We start from the raw sequence: 26980 nt of genomic DNA on the forward strand, positions 1-26980 counted from the left end.
GCAAGACAGACTGTATAACCCAGGGTTCCAGCATGGGGAAATAAAGTCTCAAAACCTCTGGCTGTAAAACCTGTGGGAGTCACAGAGTGGGAGAAACTCCTAGCCTCACAAGAGAGTTTGTTGGAGAGGACCACAGGGTCCTAGAACATACACAAGTCCACCCACCAGGCATCAGCACCAGAAGGGCCCAATTTGCCTGTGGGTGGCAGGGGAAGTGACTGAAACCTGGCCGAGTGCAGAGCAAGCAGCACTGATCTCTCTCTGACCCCTCCCCCACATACAGTGCCATAGGTTTCCCAGCCCTGGTGAATACCTAAGACTCTGCCCCTTACAATATAACAGGTGCACCAAGACAAACAAATATGGCCCAAATAAAAGAACAGATCAAAATTCCAGAAAAAGAGCTAAGCAATGAAGAGATAGCCAACCTATCAGATGCAGAGTTCAAGAGTTCAAAACACTGGTAATAAGGATGCTCACAGAAATGGTTGAGTATGGTTGCAAAATAGGGGAAAAAGTGAAGGCTATGCAAAGTGAAATAAAGGAAAATGTACAGGGAACCAACAGTGACGGGAAAGAAACTGGGACTCAAATCAACGATTTGGAGCAGAAGAAAGAAATAAGTATTCAACTACAACAAAATGAAGAAACAAGAATTCAAAAAAAATGAGGAGAGGCTTAGGAACCTCCAGGACAACTTTAAATGTTCCAATGTCCAAATCATAGGGATTCCAGAAGGAGAAGAGGAAGAGCAAGAAATGGAAAACTTATTTGAAAAAATAATGAAAGAGGACTTCCCTAATCTGGCAAAGGAAATAGACTTCCAGGATGTCCAGCATCTCAGGGAGTCCCAAAGACATTGGACCCAAGGAAGCACACACCAAGGTACATCTTAATTACATTATCTAAGATTAAAGATAAGGAGAGAATCTTAAAAGAAGCAAGAGAAAAGGAGAGAGTTACCTACAAAGGAGTTCCCATAAGACTGTCAGCTGATTTCTCAAAAGAGACCTTACAGGCAAGAAGGGCCTGGAAAGAAGTATTCCAAGTCATGACAGTCAAGGACCTACATCCAAGATTGCTCTATCCCACAGAGCTATCATTTAGAATGGAAGGGCAGATAAAGTGCTTCCCAGATAAGGTCAACTTAAAGGAGTTCATCATCACCAAGCCCTCATTATATGAAATGTTAAAGGGACTTATCTAAGAAAAATAAGATAAAAAATATGAACAACAAAATGACAAACTCACAACTATCAACAAATGAACCTAAAAAAACCCCAAACTAAGTAAACTACTAAAACAGAAACAGAATCAGAGAAATGGAGATCACATGGAGGGTTATCAACGGGGAGCAGGAAGAATAGGGGAATAGGTACAGGGAATAAGAAGCATAAATGGTAGGTACAAAATAGACAGGGGGAGGTTAAGAATAGTATAGGAAATGGAGAAGCCAAAGAACTTTTAAGTATGACCCATGGATATGAACTAAGGGGTGGGAGGGGGGTGGATGCTGATGGGATGGGGGATGCAGGCAGAGGGGAATAAAGGGGAGGAAAAACTGGGACAACTGTAATAGCGTAATGAATAAAATACACTTTAAAAAAAGAACTATGAGAAGTTATTTACATTTATGTTATTTATACCAATCAATCTGTGGTGCTTTGTTATGGCAAGCTTAGCAAACTAAGACAATATATAACTAGACAATGAACATTATTATTCATAAGAATTCCTCTTAGGAGGAACTCTTCTTATAACAGAACTGCATGGATCAGTGTAGAGAGACATCAAAAGTATGGCCTGCATGGCCAGGGTCTGGGTCTGCTGATGCCTCAGCTTGTAGAAGCAAGTGTGGACAAGTAAAGGATTTTGGCTGCTGTTTAACAGAAGATCCACTGAAGCTAGGGGAAGGGTCAGTGAGTGTATTAGTTTCCATTCACTGTTATAACAAATTACCACAAATTAGTGGCTTACATGAATTTATTTTACAGTTCCGGAAGTCAGAGGTCCAAAATCATTCTTAGAGGGTGAAAATCAAGGTGTCAGCAGAGCTGCATTCCTCTGGAGGTTCCAGAGAAGAACCCACTTCCTTGACTTTTCCAGCCTCTAGAGGCCACCTGCAGTCCTTCCCTCACGGCCACATCTTCAAAGAGCATGGCTCCCATTCCTCTTTCCACTGTCACATCTCCTTGTTTTAGCTCTTCCTTTTCTGCCTCCTGCTTTATCTGTTACCCTGTGGTTATGCTGGGCACACTTGGGTATCCAGTCTGCTCTTCCCATCCCAAGAGTCTTAACTTAGTCACATGTGCTAAGTCTTGCCCTGTAGGGTAACATATTCACAGGCTCTGGGGATTTGGAGGTGGATATCTTTCAGGGAGAGGGCACTGTTCAGCTTACAACACTGAGGAAAATCACAGGGTGGCATGGCCGAGGACAGACTAGGGACATAGAAATGTCAAAGGGCACTTTCTGGGTGGAGATCTATGTGCTGCAATCCCAGTCCTTGACCCCATAAATCTTCAACTATCACCACCTAAACCACAAAATGCTAGGCATAGTGGGTTCGAGTTCCCCCAGAAGCAGATACTGAGATAAGAAATAAGTAGTTTATTTGGGAGATGGTATAGAAGTAGAGAAATGGCCCAGGCAGTGGAAGGCAGTCAGTGTATGGTATGTTACAAAACCAACTGACTCTGTGGGCAACTAGAGCTTAATCCCACTGGGCAAATCTGGGGGGAAAAGTATAAACCACACACCTCAGACTTGCCCCACATGAGAAGCAAGGAAACCAGGGTATCTATACACTCAGTTCTATTGCTCATTGGCTGAGGGCTGCTCCCACATGTCAATTCCCTGGCCCTTCTGCAACATGCTGTGCCAGGGAGTGAAGTAGCCTCTACAGGGTTTGGAGGAAGCCTTCCAGGAAAGAAATGCAAATCGCAGCAATCAGAAGTCAATGAGAGCACACTACAGTGGAAACACTGAACAGATATAAGCATGAGCAGGACACGAACAGTGTTACAATTAGATTCCTCCTGGAAATCAGCAACATGGCTGACTTTTGCAACGTCATTGATGCAGGGCTGAAATAGTCCATAAATTTGAGGTCACAGCGGACAGCTGGATCACACTGAGAATAAACATCGATGCAACAGCACCTTATTCCTACAGACCTGCCACTGTGGCGATTCATTCCGCAGACTCCTCCACAGAAAAACCAGCCTTGAACACCTTGCTCTCTGGCCCTGGTTCAGCACTTCTGCAGAGTCACCATTCATAGCGTTTCCCTGGTCTGGAGCAAATCTCCCCCTCCTCTCACTCCCACCACATTGGGCTTAGACAGAACATCAGTCTGCACTGCTACCATCGCTATTGCGCTTTTCAGTAGATGAAATATATTGGATAGAGTTTCTCTCCACCCACTACTTCCTCCCTTGATTAAAAAAGAAAATTAAAAAAGAAATTACAAAGAGAAAAATCCCCAACTGTTTTTCTCCTTTCATTTCACTTTAATCCTCAGGCTTTCCCCCGTCTTCCCAGCCATAAATCAGGCAGTTCTGGAATTTCCACATCCAAATGCACAAGGACAATATGCATGTGGGTACTTTTAAGTAAGAAGTCAATGTTCTATAATTCAATTTTCTCCTCTCACATTAAACCTGACATCCTTCTCATAACCGGAGTGATAAATGCGGAGTCAGACTTCGTCTTTCTGACATTAATACCCATCAGAACTTCAAATGCAAACAATTGTGACATTTGACTTCATAAAAATTACCAAGTGCACCAACTCTGCTTAATTAAACCATTTAAAAGTTGCTTTTGTTACATTTAATGAATCATATATTATACTGCAATAAAAAAGGAAGCAAAACAAATACTTCACAATGCTTCCAATTAAGACTCACTTCACTTATGCCAATTGACGACACAAGAGTTCCACACTTCATTCAGTGTGTGCATTTTAAGTGAACTGGTTAGTGAGAAGGGTGCTTCTTTGCTAATGAGTTTTGTAATCAAGGCATCTATTTTAATTTCAAATTGGCTAGATTGGGGAAAATTGCTAGACTAAATGACTGGTACTAATTAGGATTATAAAAATATTCATCATGCCATGGAATTAACATGGGGGTCTGATTTTCCTACATTTGCATATTGCTTGAGTTTTGGGGGGAAAATCTTGACAAATTGTCTTCTCTTTAGCAAATTGAACAAACACTATATCTGTTTTAGCCTTTCTTTTCATTTAAAGCATAATACATATTCATGATTTGTAAATGAAGTTAAATGATTTCAACTTCCATCTTCATTACCATATTAAAGATGTTGTCTCCATAAGCTTCCTTAAAAAAACTTCAGATCATAGTATTACCTATTTAAATGGCAAACACTTTGGTTTAATCTATATATTAACCAAATGTTGGAACAAATTAATGGGAAAAGTGAACAAAACAAGACAAAACCTTTAAAAAACACAACTGCCTTGTTGTTTATTTTCTGCCTGAAGCAGAATTAATTAGTCCTATGGCCTATCATCCATCAGTAAACAGTTTGATGACTTCCTTCCTCAAAGTCCCACCCCAGAAAGTGACATCAGCTGAGGGATGTGACAGAATCACCTTGGCATTCATTCGAAGGTCTGGTCTCTTCATGGCTGGCTGTGCTGTCTCCCTGTTGGAGTGCTCTCTGGGGCTGGGTTCATTATAAGAGGCCCACAAGGAAAGTCTGTTGATCTCCTAGGGAGAGTGAGGTGTAGGGGTCCATAGGGAGTCTGGGGGACCTCTGCCAGGCTGACCATAGAGAGCAGCGTGGGCCCCTCACTAGCTATGTGACCTTCAGCAAATTAATATCTCCTTCAAGAGTCATATGCTCACCTGTAAAATAATAACCACCTTGCAGATTCTCACTTCCTATGAGAATTCAATGTAATAATGTATATAAAGCACCTGCTAGTGCCATACCCAGGAGCACTTAAGGACATACTATACCTCCATTTCTGAGAAGCACCTACACTCGTACGTCCGCAGTGTGTAACATCGCATGGGGAATGTAAAAGTCACTTGGCACAAACCTTAATCCCCTGCACACGTGCACACCCCTTGGCTCCAGGGTGTACATTTCCATTACAGCTGTCAGATCAAATAACTAAATACTAATTCAATTTGGGGATATAGCTGCAAAATTCATCTGAAAGCTACCGGAATAAACAGCTTCCTCAACATATATCTATAGTGGATGCTTCTAAATAATAAAGTCTGGATCTATAGCTGAGTTGTAAATAATACAGATTGAAGCTGTATCCGACAGAAGTGCACTTTCTGTTGGGAGGAAAAAATAATTCCTAGAGTTTCACAGTTTGGCAGGGACCATAGTCGAAAGCCAACGTGAACAAAAGAGAAACCTCAGGCTCAGTGTATTCCGAGTTCAGGGAAATTTTCCTTTACACCACACTGCCTCTTGGAAAGGTATTTAAATAATAATTTGAAATGACTTTAGCTAAATTGACGCTATTAACACCTAGAACCTTTTTTAAGAGCACTGCCATATAATTAGGACAGAACATAAGCTGTTCAAGGTAGATTACTTTTCAGAATTTTTTAATTATAAAGTAATTTAATGAAAGAATAGAAAAATTTGGAAAACAAATGGTATGGAAAAAAATCCATAAACATAATTCCATCTTCTTATCCGAGAACCCAGATAATATTTAGGAATATTTCCTTTGATTCTTTTTAAAATTGTTCTCCTTCCTTCCCTCTTTGCTTGCTTTCTTCCTTTATCTTATTTTATTTTTGTATATGTGTATTCAAAGAGTACCACCTGACTTAATACATACTATGTATGAATTTATATATGGTGTATGTGATGTGAGAGATATACAGGATGAGGCAAAAGCAGGTTTACAGTTGTTTGTATGGAACATTACATTAATAAATAACAGTACGAGAATAAGCTCTGTGTTTTGTGTATTCACAGCTGTAACCTACTTTTGTCCCACCCTGTACGCATTAAATAGGTAATAATATGTATCCATGTTGCTACATGGTCCTCAGGACTACCACGTTAGTGTCTGCACAATATTCTGGCCAACGCATGCACTGTGATTTAAAGGTCCTTACGTTGGGAATTCCCTACGTTTCTATCCAGTGTTCCCATTGTGAATGGCTTTGATAGCATCATTTTACCTAATGCTCTATGGTAGTCTCCCATTGGTACAGACTCAGAAGTGGAGTAACTGAACCATTGGATCAACGTTATGAATACCTCTGTACTTTCCAGGAAGGAAAAGTTATCTGGACAGCCATCAATACTATTTCAGAGTAAGAGTTTCACCGCAACTTTGCCAGCACTGGGTATTTTCCTTACTTCGCAGAAAGTAGCACATTTTTAAAAATTGAAACTTGTTAAAGTAGTTTGAAATGAGCATTTTTAGAAGTTTCCTTATAAATTCTCTGGATTAGTTGTGCTTATTCAATGTTAATAAATGTTTACCTTCACTTAGTCTAATCTTCTAATGTTAAGATTTTTAAAAATTTTCCTTTTCTGTCATTTACCTCACTTGTTATCTTCCAACCTTTCTTCCAAGGAATCCATCGTGTGTCTATTCCTTTACCAGTTTAGCTAGTCATCAATCGTTGGCATGAAATGAATAATCACACTGACTGATAGTGCCCCCATGGAGTGTGGAAGATAATTACGAGGAAAGTGCACAAAGGGTATTCTGTGATGCCAGTCGTGTTGTGCTTCGCGATTAGGAGGCTGGTTTCGTAGGTGTATTCAGTTTATGAAAATTCATCATGCTCATAAAATGTGCACTTTTATATATGTATATTACGCTCTAATTTAGAAGGTTTAAAGGCTGACCCTGACTTTAAAAGCATCTAGCTATCATACCAGGATGAGTGGTCAAGATGGAGACAGAGACTGGAGGGAGGATAGAAGGCGTGGTCGGGTCAGATAGACAAGGTCAAGAACCAGAAAGACCTGCAAAGGGAAAAACAAGCAGAAAACTCCCTGAGGCCAGGTGTGAAGACAAGGTCACGCCAAGGAGGAAGCAGGTGTGGAAGAACACAGAAGTAGCCGTGCTAGAAGAAGAACACGAAGCTGCGTGGTTCTACCTCCTTGCCTCCCACCAGTAGCTGCAGTCACCTCCTTCACCAGAACACGGCCAGGGCTGAGTTGCTACCATCGTAGCCTAACTGCTTTGAGAAAGATATTGTTGGGAAAAGGTCCCTGAGTACCCTTCTCAATGTGTGTGTGCGGTGTGTGTAGCATCTTCCATTATTTTAGCAAATGTTCTTTCCCTAAAAGAAATGCATCAGGTTACCAAAATGGACACCTAGAAGGTAGCGAAGAGAAAGTCTGAGACATGATAGGGGAAAAGGCTTGCTTTTCCCTAAGACAAAGGCCACCAGATCCACAATTTCGCTGAAGGTCGTTCCTTTGCGCTAATGTTCTCACAGCACTGTTGCCATGGGTAGAGATCCTTACTGCACCACCCTCACTGAATGCCAGTTAATAGGGTACATGAAGCCACTTACTTTATTCAGAACTCAGCTCAAGTAGATCAATAGTGACATGTGAATAACACAGGGTTTGTTCCACCTTCTTACTAAAAAAATAGGACCATTCTTGGTCCACTATCTTTGTTTTCATCTACAGGAAAGTGGCCTCATGGAAACTGGTGTTTCTATGGTGATGGAGCTAGCACATCCCCACTATATTGATGAGACACTGTGAGAGCAGTCGGCTTGTCATAGGTGAGTAGAGCTATTGATTTTTTTTGTCTCTTAAATGATACGCAAATGGTTTTACAGGCACAGGAGAGGACTTAAAGAAAATGCACTGTTTTTCTTTAAGTATAAAAGTGCTCTTCAGTCCTACTCTTATTCCATGAGGGATAAGCTTCAAAGACATGGTCATTCCTAGTTAATCCCCAGCAGGTGGGGAGACAGAACACCTGCTTCTGCCAATAGTTACTGAGGAAAATTATCATCACCTACTAATCCTGGAGGCTCTGAATACAATTACATTTCTAATCTGAGGGTTTATATGAGAATCTAAGCAAAAGAAACAGCATCATTTTTATCCAGCATTTGAGAAGCACAGGTTTAAACATCCTTTTATATCTCCAGGCCCTCCAGACTCCAGATACACTCTAATTCGCCAGTGACCTGCGCATGCGGGCTGTGGAGCCCCGGGAGGACCCAACCCACTGGCAAAGCCCACGTGCAACCACCATCATCTCCTCCACAGTACACCCTGTTTTGCCAGTGATCATGCCTCAAATTGTAACAGCTCCTTAACCAGCTCGTCAATCTGTCAGCTGCTATTGAACTTGGCTGGTAAAAGACAATCAAAAAACACAACAAAGCAAAACAAAATAAAACCATAGCTGCACGCTTACCTCTCCAACTACTGTAACAGCAACCTATCATTAATGTACTAGTGCTTCAGAAAGTGGTTTTTACACAGAAATCATTGGCAATTCCAGATCAGTCTAGCCCAGAAGTGTCTGGAAAACAATAGAATCTGAAATCCCATTGAATTCCTCAACTCTGATCTCCAAAACCAGTTGTATTTGTTAAAGTTTCATTTTGCCAAAAAGAGGAATGATAATAAAGAGCTGTGCAATCCCACCTCTCACATAGAGAAATAGCTATGTTCAGTCCTCCACATCCAGTGGAAGCCCCCTGTGCCACGATGTATGTATCTGTGAACACATGAGCACATGCCCATTAAAAAAAAAAAAAAAAAAAAAAAAACCTCCACAGAGTCTCTTGTCAAAATGAGGGATGTTTAAACATCTGGCTTTCTATAATGAGAACATCTATTTATTTAGAAGACTTCAATGTCCTCAGACCCTACCTCAAAATCTTTCAAAAATTCTCCGTTTTAGCAAGATCACTGAGCCCTCCAGCTAATCCAAAACCTCACAAGGTAAGCTGTTTCAGTCATCAGTGGGGCAAGAGCCTGCTGAAAACAAAAAAGAATCCTGCCTCTTAAATAGCTGGTAAACATTCAGTCCTCAAAAGATGTTTCTAGAGCTGTAGTGAGGAAGGGAAGGTAGGGCAGAGGAGAGCAGGGGAAGAGGTTTTTTTGTTTTGTTTTGTTTTTGTTTTTTAATTTCCAACTTGGTCAACCGCAACCTATTACCTTTGCTGGTTTTTTTCAATCACAAAAATTTTCATAAAGCACCTCCAAAGACCCAAAGAGTCTTACCCAAGAAAGAATCTCTTGTCTTTACTAAGTACTGGCACAGAAACCGGCAGGAATTGGGACTCTCATAGGATGGTCAGAATGAAAGGACTTGAGCCCAAGTCCACCTGAGGAGGAAACAGAAAGGACTTCGCTATTTTGGGACACAACAGAACTGAAAAGGTATGGCCCTCCAACTGGGTCAAGTGCAAGGTGCATTTGCCCCCTACCTCCCCACCCCTTTGAAGTTTTGGAAGTTGGAAGGCTCGGAAGACCTTAACCCGCAGTCTGGGTTTGACCAGTGCAAAGTAACCATGTTTCCCAGTTGACTCAAAAGTTGCCCTGAAGCACCTCAACTAACACAGCACCATGTGCATCTCTCAATTTTTAGGTACAATTTTGTTTTACCCAGAAGGTATAAGCTTAGTTCTCCAGCAGCGCTTTTACCAAGTGAAATCTCCTGGAAGGTCTCCTGCTGCTTTGGGGTAGCAATTTGGAGGGTAAAGCAATTGAATATGATCCCTTTAAAATATCATTCAATTAGGTCTTTTGTAATACATACAACAGAACGAGACAGCCTTACCGATCCTAAAGAAATCACTAGCGCATTTCATCAAAGGCACAATAATGAAAACATTGATTCACTCCTCACCACAAACATCTCCCTTTGATGCTGCAGTTACCTTAACACCAGCACTTTTCATTTTCCCTGGAAGAAGCCAGCTGCCTCAATGCAAGCATATCAGAGAAGGCTTCAGTCTGAAATAAGACAATTGTATATCAAGCTCAACTACCCTTACATCTTCATTTGCTGCTGTATAGCATCATTCTCCTGGACTCTAAACCGATAAATTACCCCCAAATAAAGAAAAAGTTCTGCAACGTGGATGACTGGGTCTAGGTGTTTTATGTCATCTCTGCAAATGTTGCCAGGGGCATCATCTGTCTCCTCACACGATTTATTTAAAAGAATGACAGGGCACCAGTTAGAAACTTTATGGGCCTGAAGAACAGTCAGCCACTTTACACAAAAGATGACGACAAGAAACAATGCCTGAGGAATAATCTGTCCAGAAGTGTACCGTGTGTTTAAGAAAATCCATCAACACCACCATCACATTTCCAAATACTTTTGCTAAGCAAAAAGCAGCCACCAAGTCGGAAAATATTTTTGAACGCGTTTTACCTACAAGGGCAGGTACGTCTTGAGCAATGCTGCAAACATTCTCGGTGCTGTGGTGATGGAGATGAGGGATACTCCTTCTAGATACACACAAGGCACATTGCATTTGGTTCATCAACCTGTCTTAAGATGTCTGTTGCTTCTAATCTATTGGTAGCTTGTCTCTGTACAAACAAAAACATGATTCAGGAGTTCTGAGCTCCTAAATTACCATCCAACCACTTAACAATCCAAGTAATTTTTTTTCAACATAGCTTCAAAATTCCTGAATATATTGAGCATCTGAACTCACAGATTATCTGACATTTGGCTAAGTCTTTTATACAATATCCACTTGATGCCATGAAAGAAATGTATTTGCAATGGCTTTTGCTCTGCAAATGTCATGTAGTTGTCCTTAGGGGACTGCATTAAGTACCTGACACCCCCCTCAAGGCTCCGTTAATGAGAGACATAAAGGTTATGTTGAAATTATTGTTTAAAGGTGCTGACATCACACGTGCACACACCCACACACATACTCACTCACCACTCCCATTTACAATCTCATATTCAAATATACGCTGAGAAGCAACTATTTCAGGATTTAAGAGAGAATAAAGAAGCTACTACAACTAAGTTTATTCTGTGGATCTATTTGAGACAGTGCTTGGAATTTTCCATTTCCTTTCATTAACTGATGCTACAGCATTATTATATTATAGTTTGACATCAAGTACTGTACGAAGGTTCTGGAGATGGCAGGAAATATGAGGATAAATCATCTAAAGTCCATTTTCTTAAGTATAGGTTGATCAATCACAGGGGGTTTATTACCATAATGTGTATGCATTCTTCCACTAATTAGGCCACTTATCAAATATTTACTGGGCACTTACTAAGTACCAGGCCCCATGCTAGGGTCTGATGCTACACTAGTAAATAAAAACAGAGATGGCCCTACATTCCTGGAGTTTTTTATCTCGGGAGGAATGCAGATAATCCATAAATCAATTGTAAAATCTCAACCATGACATGACTCTGAAGGGGTATTAGTGTTCTTCTCACCATGCTATGAGAAGGAACATCACGGAGAATGTAACTTTGTCAGAGATTTAGGGAAGACATCCTGAGGAGGTGATAGTAGATCTGAGATATGCTAGTGATGAGGTTTCCTCCAGGGAAGAAGACTCCAGGCCCAGGAAATGGAGCAAGGAAGACAGCTAGGGTGAGGGTCTGAAGGAAACCATCCAAGAGGAAATGATAACAGTGAATCGAGAGGGAGAAGGAGGGAGCAGACCAGGTGCTGACAGATCCCACTGAGGACAGTGGTCTCCCTTCTGTGAACAATGAGAAAATGATGAAGAAGTTTTAACAAAGGCAAGAAATCGTAAGATCTATACTTAGGAAAAATAGTGTTTGGGTAATAGTCTGAACAGACTGGAAGAGGCTCTGGCCATAATTCAAATGACAACGGTAACTTATATGTGAGTGGCGGTGGTAATAGAAAGGAGTGCATGGAATCCAGAGATAGAAATAAGACTTGATGGTGGTTGGAGATGGTAGGTTAGGACTACAAGTATTAAGCATGCCTCCTAAATTTCTGACTTTTACAGCTAAATGGATACAACTAGGAAATAATGGAAGAGAACCAGCTATGTTGGGGTAAAATGAGTAGTTCATTTTTGTAATATGTTGAATCAAGAGGCTTCTGAGACTATAAGAGACAAGGCCAAGTACATGACCAGATTATATGGAAGTGGAGCTCAAAGAGGAGGACTTATTGGCCCACTATATCTTGAATGTACTTAGAGAAAATAACAAAACAGACCTGTTTAAAGCTTTTCTTTCTTTACTAAACTCAGAACAACGGTATATTCAAATTTTACCAAATCGAGGCAGCATTGTGTGATATAATGCACCCTAGTCTTGAAATCTAACAATGCACATTCAAATCCTGGCTCCTCCAGCTACTAGCTGGGTGCATCTCAACATCTCTGTTTACTACAGTCACTATAAAATTATTACGAGTACACATTTCCTATTTACTTCACAGGGTAAAGGCCAAGTGAGTAAAGTCATAGAGAAAATCATCTTGAGCCTATAAAATAATAAAGAGCTTTGCCAATAAATGAAAGATACCTTCTACGTATTTTGAAACTAAAGAGTAGACAGGAAAGTTAGTTGCTAAAAACAAGATCAACCTTGTTTGGAATAATGAAATGCCGGTGAATCCCCTTCAAAATTTAGATGCAATAAGCAAGTGCTTTTCACCAAGTGGTACCCGGGTGAAAGGATGGGAATAAAAACCGTGTCTGTTCACCTTTTGGTCCAGGCTGTAGGCCAGCACCCAGTCCTCTTGCTTGGGATGGAAGAGCAGACTCTGGATATAGAAGGTGAGCCGGTATTTCTGATAGGTTGCACCCTCATCTGAGCTGATCAATATGCTGCTCTCCATTTCAGGATCACTAAGCAGCATGATCTAAAAAAAGAGAGAGAGAGAGAGGAGAAAACACACATAGAGTTAGTGGGAGAGAATAAGCACATGAAATTAAAGCATAAATATTAAGTCACCTGTACTTGTATGTCACTACACAGAAAGGGGCATCTGGGATCTATACAAAATATGGGCCTTTTTCCCAATTCAGCCCTTCATTACTGAATTGAGCTGAAATACTGTGCAAGGTTAGGTTTGCATACAAATGAGGCCTCATTTGGGGGTGTCTCTCTTTTAAGTATTGAGAGCATATTCTCAAGGTCCACTGTCCCCTAACATCGAGGCCATCACACCTCTCTCCCCTCTCTTCCCTGCTCAATTTTCCAAGTCGCTCTACAACAAACTATTGCTTTTATTGCTTTTTACTCATGAAAAGGATCCCCCTATAATCTCATGTTTGTTTGGTCTTTCTGAATTGTTTTAGTGAATAGATTGACTTAAGTGGTTTCATGATCCCCTTGTCCTCTGCATTTTCTAAAGCACACGTCCCCAAAGGACCTCGAGGCAAATTCTGGGGCTCAGGAAAGTGTGCCACCCCCAAGCCAGAGAGCCACAATGGCGCCATATGAACGCTTTGACATCAGAGGAAACACGCCCAAACCTCAACACTTCTCTTTTCACATCCATCACCTTGGAAAATGACTAACCTCTGCAGACCCTGGTTTCCACAACAATAACTGAGTCTGATGATACCCAAACTGGCTTTGAGTGCCTGGTATAACAAATACTCTTGGCAAGTGATAGCTATGATAGCAAGTGATTACTATTTACCTTTTGGTGTTTATTGAAAAGCCCTCTCCAGGAGATGAGATTTAGCTTCTACTTATAGTAATTCAATGACGTTGGTCCCACTAAAGATGTCATTGCCTCACTGTCTTTTCGGTGTTTAAATCCCGTAGACACTTAGGCACTCAGACCTTTCCTTTAGTTAAATTCCTGGGAAGCTTTGATACCACTGGCAACCACATTTTTCTTGAAGCATTCTCTGCCAGGTACTTGCGTAACACTGTATTTGTGTGGTCTTCCTTTTCACCTCTTCTGAATATTCAACTTTCTGTTATCCTTATTATATGACCATTCCTCAACCCTCAGCTTTGACCTTATTCTCTGTATACTCAACAAACTGTTTCTCAGTGACTTCTTCCACTTTTATTTTTCTTTTCCTTAATTACCATCTTTCTGGGGCCAGTGCATAAATTATATCCTGAACTAAGGTGGCCTTCTCTCAGTTTCAGACTTGAAACCTTAGTTTCTTGGTAGATTCTTCTATTTGGATGTTACCCAAACACCTCAAACTCAACAAGTTCCACAAGCCCCTCATCCCAGCCCTATTATTCTCCCAGTGTTTCCTGTCTGGCTTAGGAAGTATTTCTACCAACCACTCATGTGAAGCCAAAAGCCCAAGATTCATTCTTAACTCTGCTTCTCCACTTATGTCCTAAAATTCATTTCTAAGTTCTGTATATTTCACCTGCTAACTACTTTGAAATCAGATCCATTCTCTCCCTGCCCACTGTTATCAGCTTAGTCCAAAATGTTATCATCTCTGTACTAGATTGCTGTAAAGCATCACCAGCCAATCTCACTGTTTCTGCCTTGTTCCCTACAATTCACTGTGTACGCTGTGGCCAGAACAATCTATAATACAAATCTGAATCGGATATTCCCCTACTTAAAGCCATTCAATGGCTTATCATGTATCCTCCTACATTATGAAGTCCTTAAAACAGCCTGGCATAGTCTGCTCCCTGCTTCTGTCTCTGGCTTCATTCGCAGCACAGTTCTTTTCACCATTTTTATCCAGCTTAGCCCAACTCCTTTGAGGTCCTAGTGTTCGCTGAGTGACCAAATAAGCAAATGAGCTTCTTTCCCCTTGCAGCTTTCCTGTCTTTGGCTAAACTGCCAACAGTTGTTGGGCTACTTCTACACACAGCCTGAATCACGGTGCCCAAAGCCTATAGTAAAGCAAAAAACATTTTAATACCTTATAAAATAAAACTACTAAATAGCAGGATTGTTAAAATGTTAGCATAGCATATATTAGTATTATAAAGTAAGCTTTAAAAGAAACTCAATCCTTTTAACTGCTAATATTCATAGTAACTTTTTTCTTTTATTCCTTTATAGCTTCTAAGACCAGTTTACATTCTCTTTCTCAAAACCTGCTTTGGCTTTATTGAAATAAGTTATTACTAGTTATCAGCAAATTTGTAAGAAATGGATGTATTGTGTATTTTTTCATGCATGCGTAAATAATCTAGGGCAGCGATTTTCAACATTTTTCATCTCATGGCACATATAAACTAATTACTAAAATTCTGCAGCACATCAAAAAGTAAATATTTATTTTTTTGGCTGATCTGACAAAAATAGGTATAATTTTGATTCATTCATCCTGGAAAGATATTGTTGTGTTAGCTGGTGTCATTTTTTTTATTTGATAATCTAGGAGAAAAGAAGTCAGCGCCCCTGACTAAATATTCAGGGGCTGCGTGTTTTCAAAACTCTTGCAGCCCACCGGTGTGCCATGACACGCTGGTTAAAATCACTCATGTAGGGGGAGCTCTCACACGGCTTATTCAGAGGTAGAATACATTTCTCCTTCTCTGGCGCTGGGATGGGGTAAGGAAAACTGGGAAGAGCACCCTGGCTGCCCTTGAGGAAACCTCAGAGGATGCATTCATGTTCTTGCAGAGCATGAGAGAACAAATATACTGGGTAAGAATGAGGCTTTCACAATTGCCCTTGCTTACTTCACACCACGGAGCGATAGGCTACGTAACAAGGCAATGAAATAATTTCCCCCGTGGTGCAGAGAAATTAAACCGCTTATTTTACGCAGGTATAAAGAAGCTGCATGCCTATGATTTTAATTAGAAGATAAGACCGATGTCGTAAACAAACTTTATTTTATACGCCGTGAGTTACAATACACTGAGTAAGGGTCACCGTCAAGTAGCTAGTGCAATGTATCCTCTTGCTCCAGCCCAGTGTCCTTCTGCACACACACCCACACTTGCATGCACTGAGACAGCAATCGGCACACAAATGCCGCGTCCACGTGTGCACACGTGTGACTACATGGACACAGATGCAGCATATATGTGCAAATGTGCACACAGAAATGAATTTAGATGTAAGGCATATTGACGTTGTGTAGTGGTTTTAGGGAGCTTTTGTTGGCAAGAGTATGTTTTTATTGCAACCTTTCCCTGACATTCTCATCAGAAACCCTTGTATATACTTTCATATCACTGGCAGGGTCTGCATTCAGTCCTCGTTTCCGAAAAGAATTAGTGGAAGGGGCGTAGCAACCTACATGTGCAGGGTTTCTAAGGTGTTGGGCACTTTGCTGGGTATTTTATTAAAATTGTGTAAATTATGTGAAATATCATTACTTGTATATACAGATAGGGAAACTGAGGCTCAGAGGAGAAAAGCAACTGGACTTTGACCTCTGATCAATTCAAATGCTACCACCTCCCCTTTATACACACTAACACTTTACTGGACCTTGAAACCACATCTTTACCAAGGGCCAAGTAGAAGTCAGAGAAGCATGTATTTGTCCTTTTATTTTTAAGCATCTCTAAGAATTCCACCCGAAATAAAAAATCCCCTTTTCTTCTCTGATGAATATCAACCCCAGCCAAGAAGAGATAAAACATAAATAAATAGGAATCCACCCCCAACCAAAAAAAGAAAAAAGGAATGTTTGTGCTAAAAAAAAGAGAGAAGGAAAAGGAGGAGACAATGGTATTAACATAAATATAATAAGGGAGAAAGTGCCTCATCAGAATTGTCTCAAGATAAACCATGTGTATTGTATACTAAAATACAACAGATATAAAATACAGAAAGTCATCCCAGGTCCACCCACATTTCTGTTGTTCAGCAGGGATTTCAAACACAAATGCCTAAGAGGCAAAGCAGGAACACAGTGAGTGGAGCAGGGAACACCGGACACGGAGTGGTGAGGACTGTGCCAAAATGCAAAGTGCCCACCTTTCCTCAAAAAAGTTAAAATTGAATTTTAAACATGTGCCCACGTTAAATATCTGTGGACTGAATTCATGAAGTAGTCATGTGGCTCATGTTAATGTTATGATCACTTGTTTTTGCAGAAATCAAGAAATGTCCAACCCTTGCCTTTCCGTTTTTAATTACAGGTAGATAGATATAAAACCCATGGCCGTGCCTGTGAGTTCTGCATTTATGGGACTTTGACAATATGAAGAGGAAAGAGTTCCCGTTGGAGATTTTTGTTTTATTTTGGTTTTCTTCTGATTCATTTTGCTTTGATTCTTTATCCAGCTTTTCCTGACATGGATCTGCAGTGGGCGTATACATGTCCTGAGGAGGAATATTTCAAATCTGGGTCCACAGAGTTATTAGTGGTATACAGACTCTGGGGACAGGTGCCTTGAGTTCGAGTCCTCAGTCTGCTGTTTTATGTGTAAATGTTGACGATATTATTCACTTTTCCTAATCTATTATCTCATCTATTTAAAAAACAGATAATAATTGTATCGAATTCACAATGCTGCTGAGATAATTAAATGAGATAATGATTAAAAGAGCTTAGCACAGGCCCATAACTGCTAAATAAATATTAACCTTTATCTTTAAATCACCCAGGATAAGAGCACAACTATAGTCAGCAGCAATGCCCAGCAGGCTGGAGACAAATATAAGCAATTCGGAGATTATTTGCCTCCCTCTTGGCTCCCATCATTCCTGAGTTTGGGGGTAAAAATGAAAGGGGTGGGTGGTGAGGGGAAAGGGGAGTTGCTCTTCAATGGGTATTATTTAAAAAGGGACAACAGGCCCAAAATGGGGTCACTTGTGTTAAGGCCCTATGTCAGCAAAACAAAACCTAATACCTACGCTAATTACAGCTTCAGCCTTCCTCAGGACTGTGACCTCTAACCGGCCAACCTGGAATTCCCTGGTCAGCACCAGGGGCAATCCCCTGACAGACCCTTTCCATGCATGCCCCCGAGGAGGGTGACCTTGCCAGAAACAATGCATTTGTTGCTCATAATTTCCTTTGTTTACCTCCTCTGCCTTTACAAACCTCTCTACTTGCTAGATAGGATGCTTCCCAATTCATGAAGCATTTAATAAAGCCAATTGTATATTCAAAATTTATTCAGCTGCATTTTTGTCATTTCACAGTATAAATGATGAGCCAGCCATACAAGGTGATAAAATTCTAGAGATCTGCTGTACAATGTTATTCTTTTGGAAGAGCTTGATAACAGGGTAGAGTTCACATTATTTGATTTCTTTGACACAGTTTTAAAAATGGAAGGGTGGAGTAGAAAAAATACATTCTACATTTATTTTGCAAAGATTTTGCATCCCTGATAATAGTTTAAGAAAAATACATTAAATTAGCAAATATCAACACCGCCAAAGTGAACATCAATCAGTAGGTAATTGTGTCTATTTGCTAAATATTACAGAATTGCCACTTTGAATGACCACTGTCATCTCCTCAGTGGGAAGCTCCAATCCATGAAGCAACTAAACACACCACTGCTTTAGGAGTGAGAACCGCATACAACCAGTCTCTGTGTGTTTGGCCATTCACTACACATGAACTGTCTGTATCTTACATTAGCGAGACAGAAGTTTTAGAGCTTACCAACATATGGATGGTGCAATACCTTTTCTTGGGCAATGCTTTTAGCAGGAAATTCCTGGGGAAGTTGAATAACAGTGGCCCGAATTTAAATGGTGTATTGCAAATTGCAAAGGACACATGAGGAGATAAAGAATGAGGCAGGGGGATGTGCTTAGTCAATTTACAACTTCAAAGCCTGTAAGTTTATCTGTGTCCAAACCAGTCCAAACTAGTATGGAGATGTTGAAATCGTCTCCAGAAAGCTTCCCAGAATACACCCTTGCCCGCTGCTAGAGCGTCATACAACATCATCTATGAATATGTCGCTTTATTCAGTTCTCACCCTCTCCTTCTCTCCTGTGTGCAATTTATAAAATGGTGGTGACTAAAGGTTTCTCAGTCCCTCACTCTGCCAGAGATACCGGGAATGAGAAAGAAACAAATGTTAGTCCAGTGCTTTGAAAACAATCTAAAATAGTAGAAAGTACACTTCCTCTGAGCGGAAAAGGATAAGTACTATAATTGACTGTATAACTGAGTCTTAACGGGAGACCCTTAGCACAGTTTGTATTCAATAACAAATAACAATAATATCAATACTAGCTCACGAAGAGTATGAGAGATGTTGTTTAGGCTGACCCCTAAACCTACTGACATGGTCGATATGTTGTTGAATACTGACTTACACACAAGTAGAGCCTGTTATAGATAAGCCTTTCAATCACAATGTCGCAATACACCAGCATCCACCACTCAACCCCCCCCCCCATCTATCTATTTATCTATCTAGTATCTCCTCTTGCAGCAGTGATTCGCAACTGGGGTGACAGGAGGGGTTGCCCCCAGGGGACATTTAGCAATATATGGAAACGTTTGAATTGTCACAACTGGGGGAAGAGGGAGGGAGTTATTGGCATCTAGTGGGTTGAGGCCAGGGATGCTGCTAAACACATTACAGTAAGCAGAGCAGCACCACCAACAAAGATTTATCCAACCCATACCGTCAACAGTGCCCCTGCTGAGAAACCTTGTCCTCTGTTTATACAGGTATATGCACACTATGATGGGGAAAATACGTACATTATATACTCATTTTACAGACAGGGTATTGATGTTTATTTATCCGAATATGCATGTCTCTTTTATCTACTACCATTTATATTTGCCATTCTCTCTGCCATAGTCGAACTCCCCACTTTTCCCTCCCAATCCATTATATCTCCTCATCCTTCAGAATTTAACATAAGTATCACCACTAAAGCAACAATAATGAGGCAAATAAGAAAATAATCAGCACAAAAACAACAAGAAAAACATATTTCAAAATGGGCAAAGGACTGGAATGTCTATTTTTCAAAAAACTATATGTAAATGACCAAAAAGGACATAAAATATGCTTAATATCACTCATCACTAGGAAAACACAAATCAAAACCATTAATGAGATACCACCTCATAGCCATTGGGATGTAAAAATGGAGAATGTAATAAGCGTTGGCAAGGATTCTGAGAAATCGGAAGCCTTGCGCATTGTTGCTGGGACTGCAGGATGGTGCAGCTACTGTGGAAAACAGTATGGAGCTTCCTCAAAAATTAAAAATGAAAGGACAGATGATCCAGCAGGGCCTCAAAGACACGCCTGTACCACATGTTCATAGCAGTGTTATTCACAATAGCCAAAAGGTGGAAGCAACCCAACTGTCCACCAGTGGAGGAATAAATAAACAAAGGAGGTGTATACACACAAAAATACGATACGATTCCACTTAAATGTGATAACTAGAGGAGTCAAATTCATAGGGACTGAAAGTAGAACGATGGTTGCCAGGGGCTGGGGGAATGAGGAGCCACTGTTTAATGGGTATAGACTTTTAGTTTTTTTGCAAGATGAGAAGAGTTCTGAGTTCGGAAAAGGCCTCATTGAGAAGACAAAACTTAAAAAAGGACATAAGAGTCTGGTGAGCTACAACAGAGTGAAGGAGGTAGAGTGCTGCAAATGGGCCAGTGGGTGATATAAGCACCGGGCTTTATCCCAAGTGGTGTGGAAAGCCTTGGGCTTTGAGCAAGGCATTTTGAGCATAGGCTATGGTGTGCATTTGTTATAGAGTTTTTGTTCACTATTTCACTCAATTCTGCTCTAATTTTTATTATTTCCTTTCTTCTGCTGACTTTGGGATGCTTTTGTTCTTCTTTTTCTAGTTCTTAAGATGTAATGTTAGGTTGTTTACTTGGGATTCCTCTTGTTTCTTGTGATAGGCCTGTAATAGCATAAACTTCCTCTTATTGTTTTTGCCGCATCCCAGAAATTTGGATAGGCAGCATTCGTTCCTTTCACTGTGGCTGCCACTCTGGTTGCATGGAGCATTGTGGGAGGTGGGGAATAGAGGGCGAGACTCAGACAGACCAGCTGGAGGCCACTGTGACGGCCCAGACAGGAGTGGCTGATGGCCCAAACTAAGTTAAAGTGCCAAGGCACTAATTGGGTCTATTTCTGGGTATATTTTAAAGTGAAAGTCAAAAGGGTTCCCTTGCAGATTAGATGTGGGGTGTCAGAGAAAGTGAGGAGACCCATTAAATAGTTTTATACCTATATGTTCATCTCATTGTTGCTTATAATAATTAAAAATTAGAAATAACTCAAACTGTCTTATCAGTTTATTGCCTGAACAACTGGAAAAAAAGAGTTAGCATTTAGAAGATAGGTATGCCCTTGGAAGTAGCAGGCTAGGCTTTAAAAATAAGGAATCTGGTTTTTAAATGGGCAGATGGCTAATTTAAAGGCATCCAAAAGGGAATATTAAGGAAACAGACAATAGATACACACTAAGCTTATTTTGGGGACAGTGGGCCTGCATGCAGATAAAAACTCAGAAGACAGGAGTACTTGAATAGCTCTTAAAGATATAAATCTGGAGATCACCCAGACAACAAATATAGACAGAAAAAAGTCTGGAGAACTGCGCTCTAGCACACTGATGGAGGTTCGAAGAGATGAACCTTAAGGAGGATAACTCAGAAACTGCAGTGTCCTCGAAACCTTACAATGAAGGAAGGAAAGTGCATCAGGGAGGAGAGTGTCCAATGTGTCAAATGCAACTGACAGTTAAGTAAGATGAGCGCTGAGAACCGGCCATTGAATTTCGCAACGTGGAGGATGTTGGCGATCAATGCAAAGGCAGCGGAGGGAAGTGTGCAGACGGGATTGAGGCGAGTATAAAGCGACACGACTGCTCTGGAAAGCCGTGTGGCAATACGGAACAAGAGTCTTATAAATATTTATAATACTTCTGATCCTATAATTTCTCTTCTAGGAATCTGTCCAAAGAAACCACTGGGGACCCGATAAAAGGTTTATCCACCTGTTTGTTCATCTCAGTGTTATTTATAATAGTAAAAAAAAAATAGAAACAACCCAAGTATCTGGTAGAATGATCAAATAAAGTAGGCTAACTCCATTCAACGGAGTATTATGCATCCATTAAGTATGAATTCAAATAGTTTTATGGCACATGAAAAGTAATCATATCTTTAAACTGTGCCTAAAAAGCAGGCAAAAAACACAGGAAACATAATCTCAATTTTGTCAAAAATTGTTTACATTTTATGTCTGAATCGATGCATAAATAAACCCACTCCATGCTAACACAAGTTGATATTGTGGCAAGATCATGAGAAATTTTCTGTTTATCTTTACATTTTTCTATTATTTCCCAAATATTCTGCAAATCTACTATGAGCAGATACTCTCTTTATATTTTTCTCACTTTCTCTACACACATACAGACACATTTTCCCATTAACTGTTTCAAGAATCTCAAAAACATCATGCTAACCGGTTGCCGGGAAGCCGGATGAATACCTGTGGGCGTGGTGAGCACAGCTCGGAAAGAATGGCAGGTGTGGGGTAAAGGCCGACGTCAGCAAGAGCATCTCCCAACTCAGAAAGCGGTACTCCTGACCTCCCCCACTGGAGTACAACTCCTTAGCACCCCTCTCCCCCAAAGCTCCAAACATCCCCCTGACAAGAAACTCCAGAACTCTCTACATGGCATGGAAACCAAGCCTGGCTCCCCATTTGGGGGCCCCATGTTGTTCTGAGGCCTGACCTCTAAAACACCACCATACAATGTTAACAAGCATTCCCTTAAAGTTTTTTCAAATCACTATACCTACGCTAACATTCTTTTTAAAATATTTTATTTTTTTAATTGTTGTTCTATTAGAGTTGCCCCAGTATTTCCCTGTTGCTCTCCCCTGCCCCTCCCTCTGACACCCCTACAGTCAATTGCCCCCTCCTATTGTCCATGTCCATGGGTCATTTATACTTGTTCTTTAACTATACTCTGACCTTTCTTTTCTCCCTTATCTCCCTCCCTCTTCCCCTCTGGTTCCTGTCAGTTTGTTCCTTGTTTCCATGTCTCTGGTTTTATTTTGCTCTTTTGTTTGTTTTGTTCATTAGGTTCCTGTTATAGGTCAGATCATATGGTATTAGTGTAGGTATTTGTCTTTTGTTAACATTCTTCTCTTTGCTAGTGTTCCTGCCCTACCTAGAAAGTCCAGCATCCTCCCTGCCCAGACCTTTCTTCAAGGCCCATTAAAATTATCTCCCTTTTGCCCTGGCCGCATGGCTCCATTGGTTGGGTCATCATTCCATTCACCAAAAAGTCACCAGTTCTATTCCTGGTCAGGGCACATGCCTAGGTTTCAGGTTTGGTCCCCGGCTGGGAGGCAACCAATTTATGTCTCTCCCTCCCTCCCTCCCTCTCTCTCGAAATTAAATAAGTTTTAAAAATAAAATACAAATAAATACTCTCCCACTAAGTCTCCCCAATGCTGCAGCAGAACAATCTCTGCCTTTCATCACCAAATTTGTTATCCCAAATTTAATGTGTTTAAATGATATGATTCTGAAATGTTTAAAATACTTGAAAATTTAAAAGTAATAGTTATATTTTGTTTCATTTGTCTTCATCTCACTCTGCCACGTAGACATTAAGTTCTTCAAAGGCTGAGAACTTCAGTGATATCACATCCTCTGATCTCCTTTGCTGGGCTCAGTGAATCACATGGTCAATGAACATGGAATACGTGGCCGAGTGAGGGTCGCGCAGGGGTGTCTACATTTGCTTGTCCAAACGCTCAGAGCACTGTATTTGTGGCTTACCAGCGCCCTGGCCAACGAGGCTGGTTCCACCTCAGTTAGGGCAGTGAGTAGAGCCTGCATTTGAAGCAGCGCCCATTAGTGGCCCAGACATTACTGGCCCCGTGGGTGGTAACTGTCACTTTGGGCAACAGCCCCTCTGCCTCCTCCAGTTCTCTTTTATGAAAGTCTAATACAGACAAATTTAGTAAATTGACAGACATATTATTTTTCAAGAAGATGTTTATTTCTAATATTTTTACAAAGCAAGCCTAAACCTCAAGAAGAAAAAAAAAGAAGTGCCCTATTTAAAAAAAAAAAAATTCTGTAGAATTGGGTTGGAAGTAATGTTCATTATTTTGTTGAATTATTTTAAATGTACTATCGCGGTTTGATCTGGGGACTTTGGTGTGTTTGTTTTATCTTTGTCCACATGAAGAGCACTAAAGAAAGACGCGAGCGCAGACGTGTATACTCAAGGAGACCAGGTGGAGGGTGCCGGGACACAGGTTAACTGGATGAAGCCAAGGAATTTGGCACAATGCCGCCATGAGCACAGATAATAACCAGGCATAGTGGGAAAGATTTTGAAAAATATGAAATAAGTTGACTCAAAATCAACTCAGGCGTTTGCTCTCTCAAGCACCCGAGTTGCTGCTGTGCACAAGTGGAACCCCGGTCACTGTGCCAAATCCTGCTATCGGAAAGGCAGTGACCACGTGAAGATAGAAGAAATTCTTAGCAGCACGCAGATTATCTACCACACAATGAACCTAATATCTAAGCATCTGGTTGAAGCTGTGTGGGCGGAAGATCCTGAAAAGATTCTGGGGCACAAGAAATGGTAAACAGAAATTAATTGCACAGTACCCATTACAACTAATTTAAGAATTGTAGTTTGTCACTGATACAGAATTTATTAGGGTGCTATCTTTAGTATTTAATTTAGTGAACATTAAGAAAAGGGGACAAGGCTTCCAAAAGTTCACCTACTAATCCAATTTTCCCCTTGGGTCTTCAATTCTTCATATGAGAAGCCTTCCACCTAGGCAATTTTCTTTTTTTTAATTAAATTTTATTGGGGTGACAATGGTTAATAAGATTATACAGCTTTCAAGTGTACAATTCTATGATAAGTCATCTGTATATTGCATTGTGTGTCCACCTAGGCAACTTTCAGGGACCTAACCTTAGATAGGTGGGAAGGATTATTTTAGTAAGGAGAGGCAAAACAAGCTTTAGGTTGTCATGAGACAAACAATCAAGGGAGTAAATAAGCTTGGAAATACCCTTGTCTTAGTCTAGTTGGAAGACACTATGCAGCCCAGAGCTTCATGGGCCTTGGTAGCAAGGTCACCACATGCTGGGAACACCACCTTGTCCAGTAAAACTCCACTCCGCGTCCCCAGTCACTGCCCACACTCTGAGAGGCAGGGATGGGCTCACATACAGCTAAATGCTAGGGACGATCAACAGGGAGTATACCACTTCCTGAGACAACAGCCCTTTGGGCAAAAGGTCCACAGAGAAGCCAAACTGTAATAACCGATGGTGCCTTACAGTCATTTCACCAGCACAGGAACTGGCCCGGGGAAAAGAAAAGGAGCACTGATCCCAGTCCCCCAGGAGAGAGACATTTAGTTCCCAGAAAGAATAGCAATGAAAGGGAACAGACCGTGTGAGGAGTTGGGCAGACCCTTGGTCTGTGCTTTCTACCTCCAGCTCAAGACACCTGCTCTGTTTACCTTCCCCTTTGGGTGGAGTTAACACTGAAGACATTGAGTCGCATTGCACTTTCTGGTTTGCCAGGTCTTTCACCCTCACTCTGCACCCTGGGGAGGCAGGGCAGGTGTTATTACCCACACCGTCTTAGTCTCCTGTTGCTGAAAACCAGTTAACAGAAGTTCAATGGCTTATAACAACCTACAATAATTTTATTATCTTCTAGTTCTGGATGTCAGAAGCCCAAAATGGGTCTCACTGGGCTGAAATCAAGGTGCCTGAGAAGCTGTATTATTTTTCTGAAGGCTCGGAGGGAGAATCTCGCTTCTTGCTTTTTCTACTTCTCAAGGTTGCCCTCGTTCCTTGGCTCCTGCTCCGTTTCCATTTTCAAAACCAACAGTGGCCTGTCCAGTCTCCCTCATACATCATCCCTCTGACTCTGCTTCTTCCCTCTTCCATAGTTCTAAGGACTCTTGTAATTCAGTGGCCTGCTTGAATTATCCAGATAGTCTCCTTGCTTCTTTTGGTTTTATTTTTTAAGATGTTATTTATTTATTTTTAGAGAGAGGGGATGAAGAGAGGGAGAGAAACATTGATGTGTGAGAGTCACACCAATTGGTTGCCTCTCATAGGCGCCTGGACCAGGGACCAAACCCACATCCCAGGCATGTGCCCTGACTGGGGATTGAACCGGCAACCTGTCAGTTCGTGGGACAACACCCAACCCACTGAGCCACACCAGTCAGGGCAGGTCTCCTTATTTTAATGTCAGCTGATGAACAACCTTAATACCATCTAGGCCTTTAATCGCCCCTTGCTATGTAATCTAACAGTCACAGATGTGGGGGGTTAGGGCATCTCTGGGAGGCTATTATTTCGCTGACCACACCCCATTCCACAGGCAAAGAGCCATCAGAGCCAGAACTGAGTGACTCGCTGGAGGTCACAGCTGGTTACTGAGTGGTACAACTGGGACTCAAACTCAGAACTTCATCTCCCAAATTGAGAGCTTTAGTCTTCCTGCTGTGCTCTGTGTTGGTAACACAGTGAAGGCGAGAGAGGGCATAGCAAGTGAATGGCAGGGTGAGTGCAAACAAAGGCAGGAGAAATCAAGCAGAAAGCAGGAGAACCGAGGAGGCTTTCACCGCATAGGTCATTGTCCCCGCTGGTCTCTTGTCCTGCCCTCGCCACCATCCTCTCCCTCTGGTTTTCATCCCTTCAGCAGTAAATCTGACCTCATAATCCCCAAAGAAAAGGCCTTGTGTGTGTACATTTACCTGTTGGGTTTTTAGGATGCTCTGGTTGTATGGTGTTGCTTGCTGTCTTTCCCAATGTGAAGCAGAGAGGAGGGAGGGGACAGAAAGGTGGCAATTTTGCCAGGCAGGTGCTCTCTATAATGATCCGTCATCCAGTGCCAGGCAGTCCCCATTCAGGCAGGGAAGAAAAGGCCACAATAACAGTTATAAATGAAGAAGAGGGCCTTGTAGTAACAGCACAATAAAGGGTCCTGGCTGCCTCAGTCCTGGAGGGTGGGAAGAGGCAGGAGCGGAGAGACTGAAGGCGGGAGACATGGACGAACCCACAGGCGGCAGTTTTCGACTTTGCCCCAGTGACTGCCCTGAGTGTGTG

The 26980-nt window shown here is 41.3% G+C and overlaps 1 protein-coding gene across 1 annotated transcript in view; it reads right to left on the reverse strand.

The window, feature by feature from the left end:
- Nucleotides 1–26980, reverse strand: part of SORCS3 (sortilin related VPS10 domain containing receptor 3) — a 545108-nt gene that overhangs the window by 249900 nt on the left and 268228 nt on the right. Inside the window, exon 4 of the mRNA XM_024555801.3 lies at nt 12687–12845. Coding sequence (XP_024411569.3) covers nt 12687–12845 — 159 coding nt within the window. The remainder of the gene's footprint in view (nt 1–12686; nt 12846–26980) is intronic.

This window comes from Desmodus rotundus, chromosome 4 (assembly GCF_022682495.2).
Source record: "Desmodus rotundus isolate HL8 chromosome 4, HLdesRot8A.1, whole genome shotgun sequence".
NCBI classification, from domain to species: Eukaryota; Metazoa; Chordata; class Mammalia; order Chiroptera; family Phyllostomidae; genus Desmodus; species Desmodus rotundus.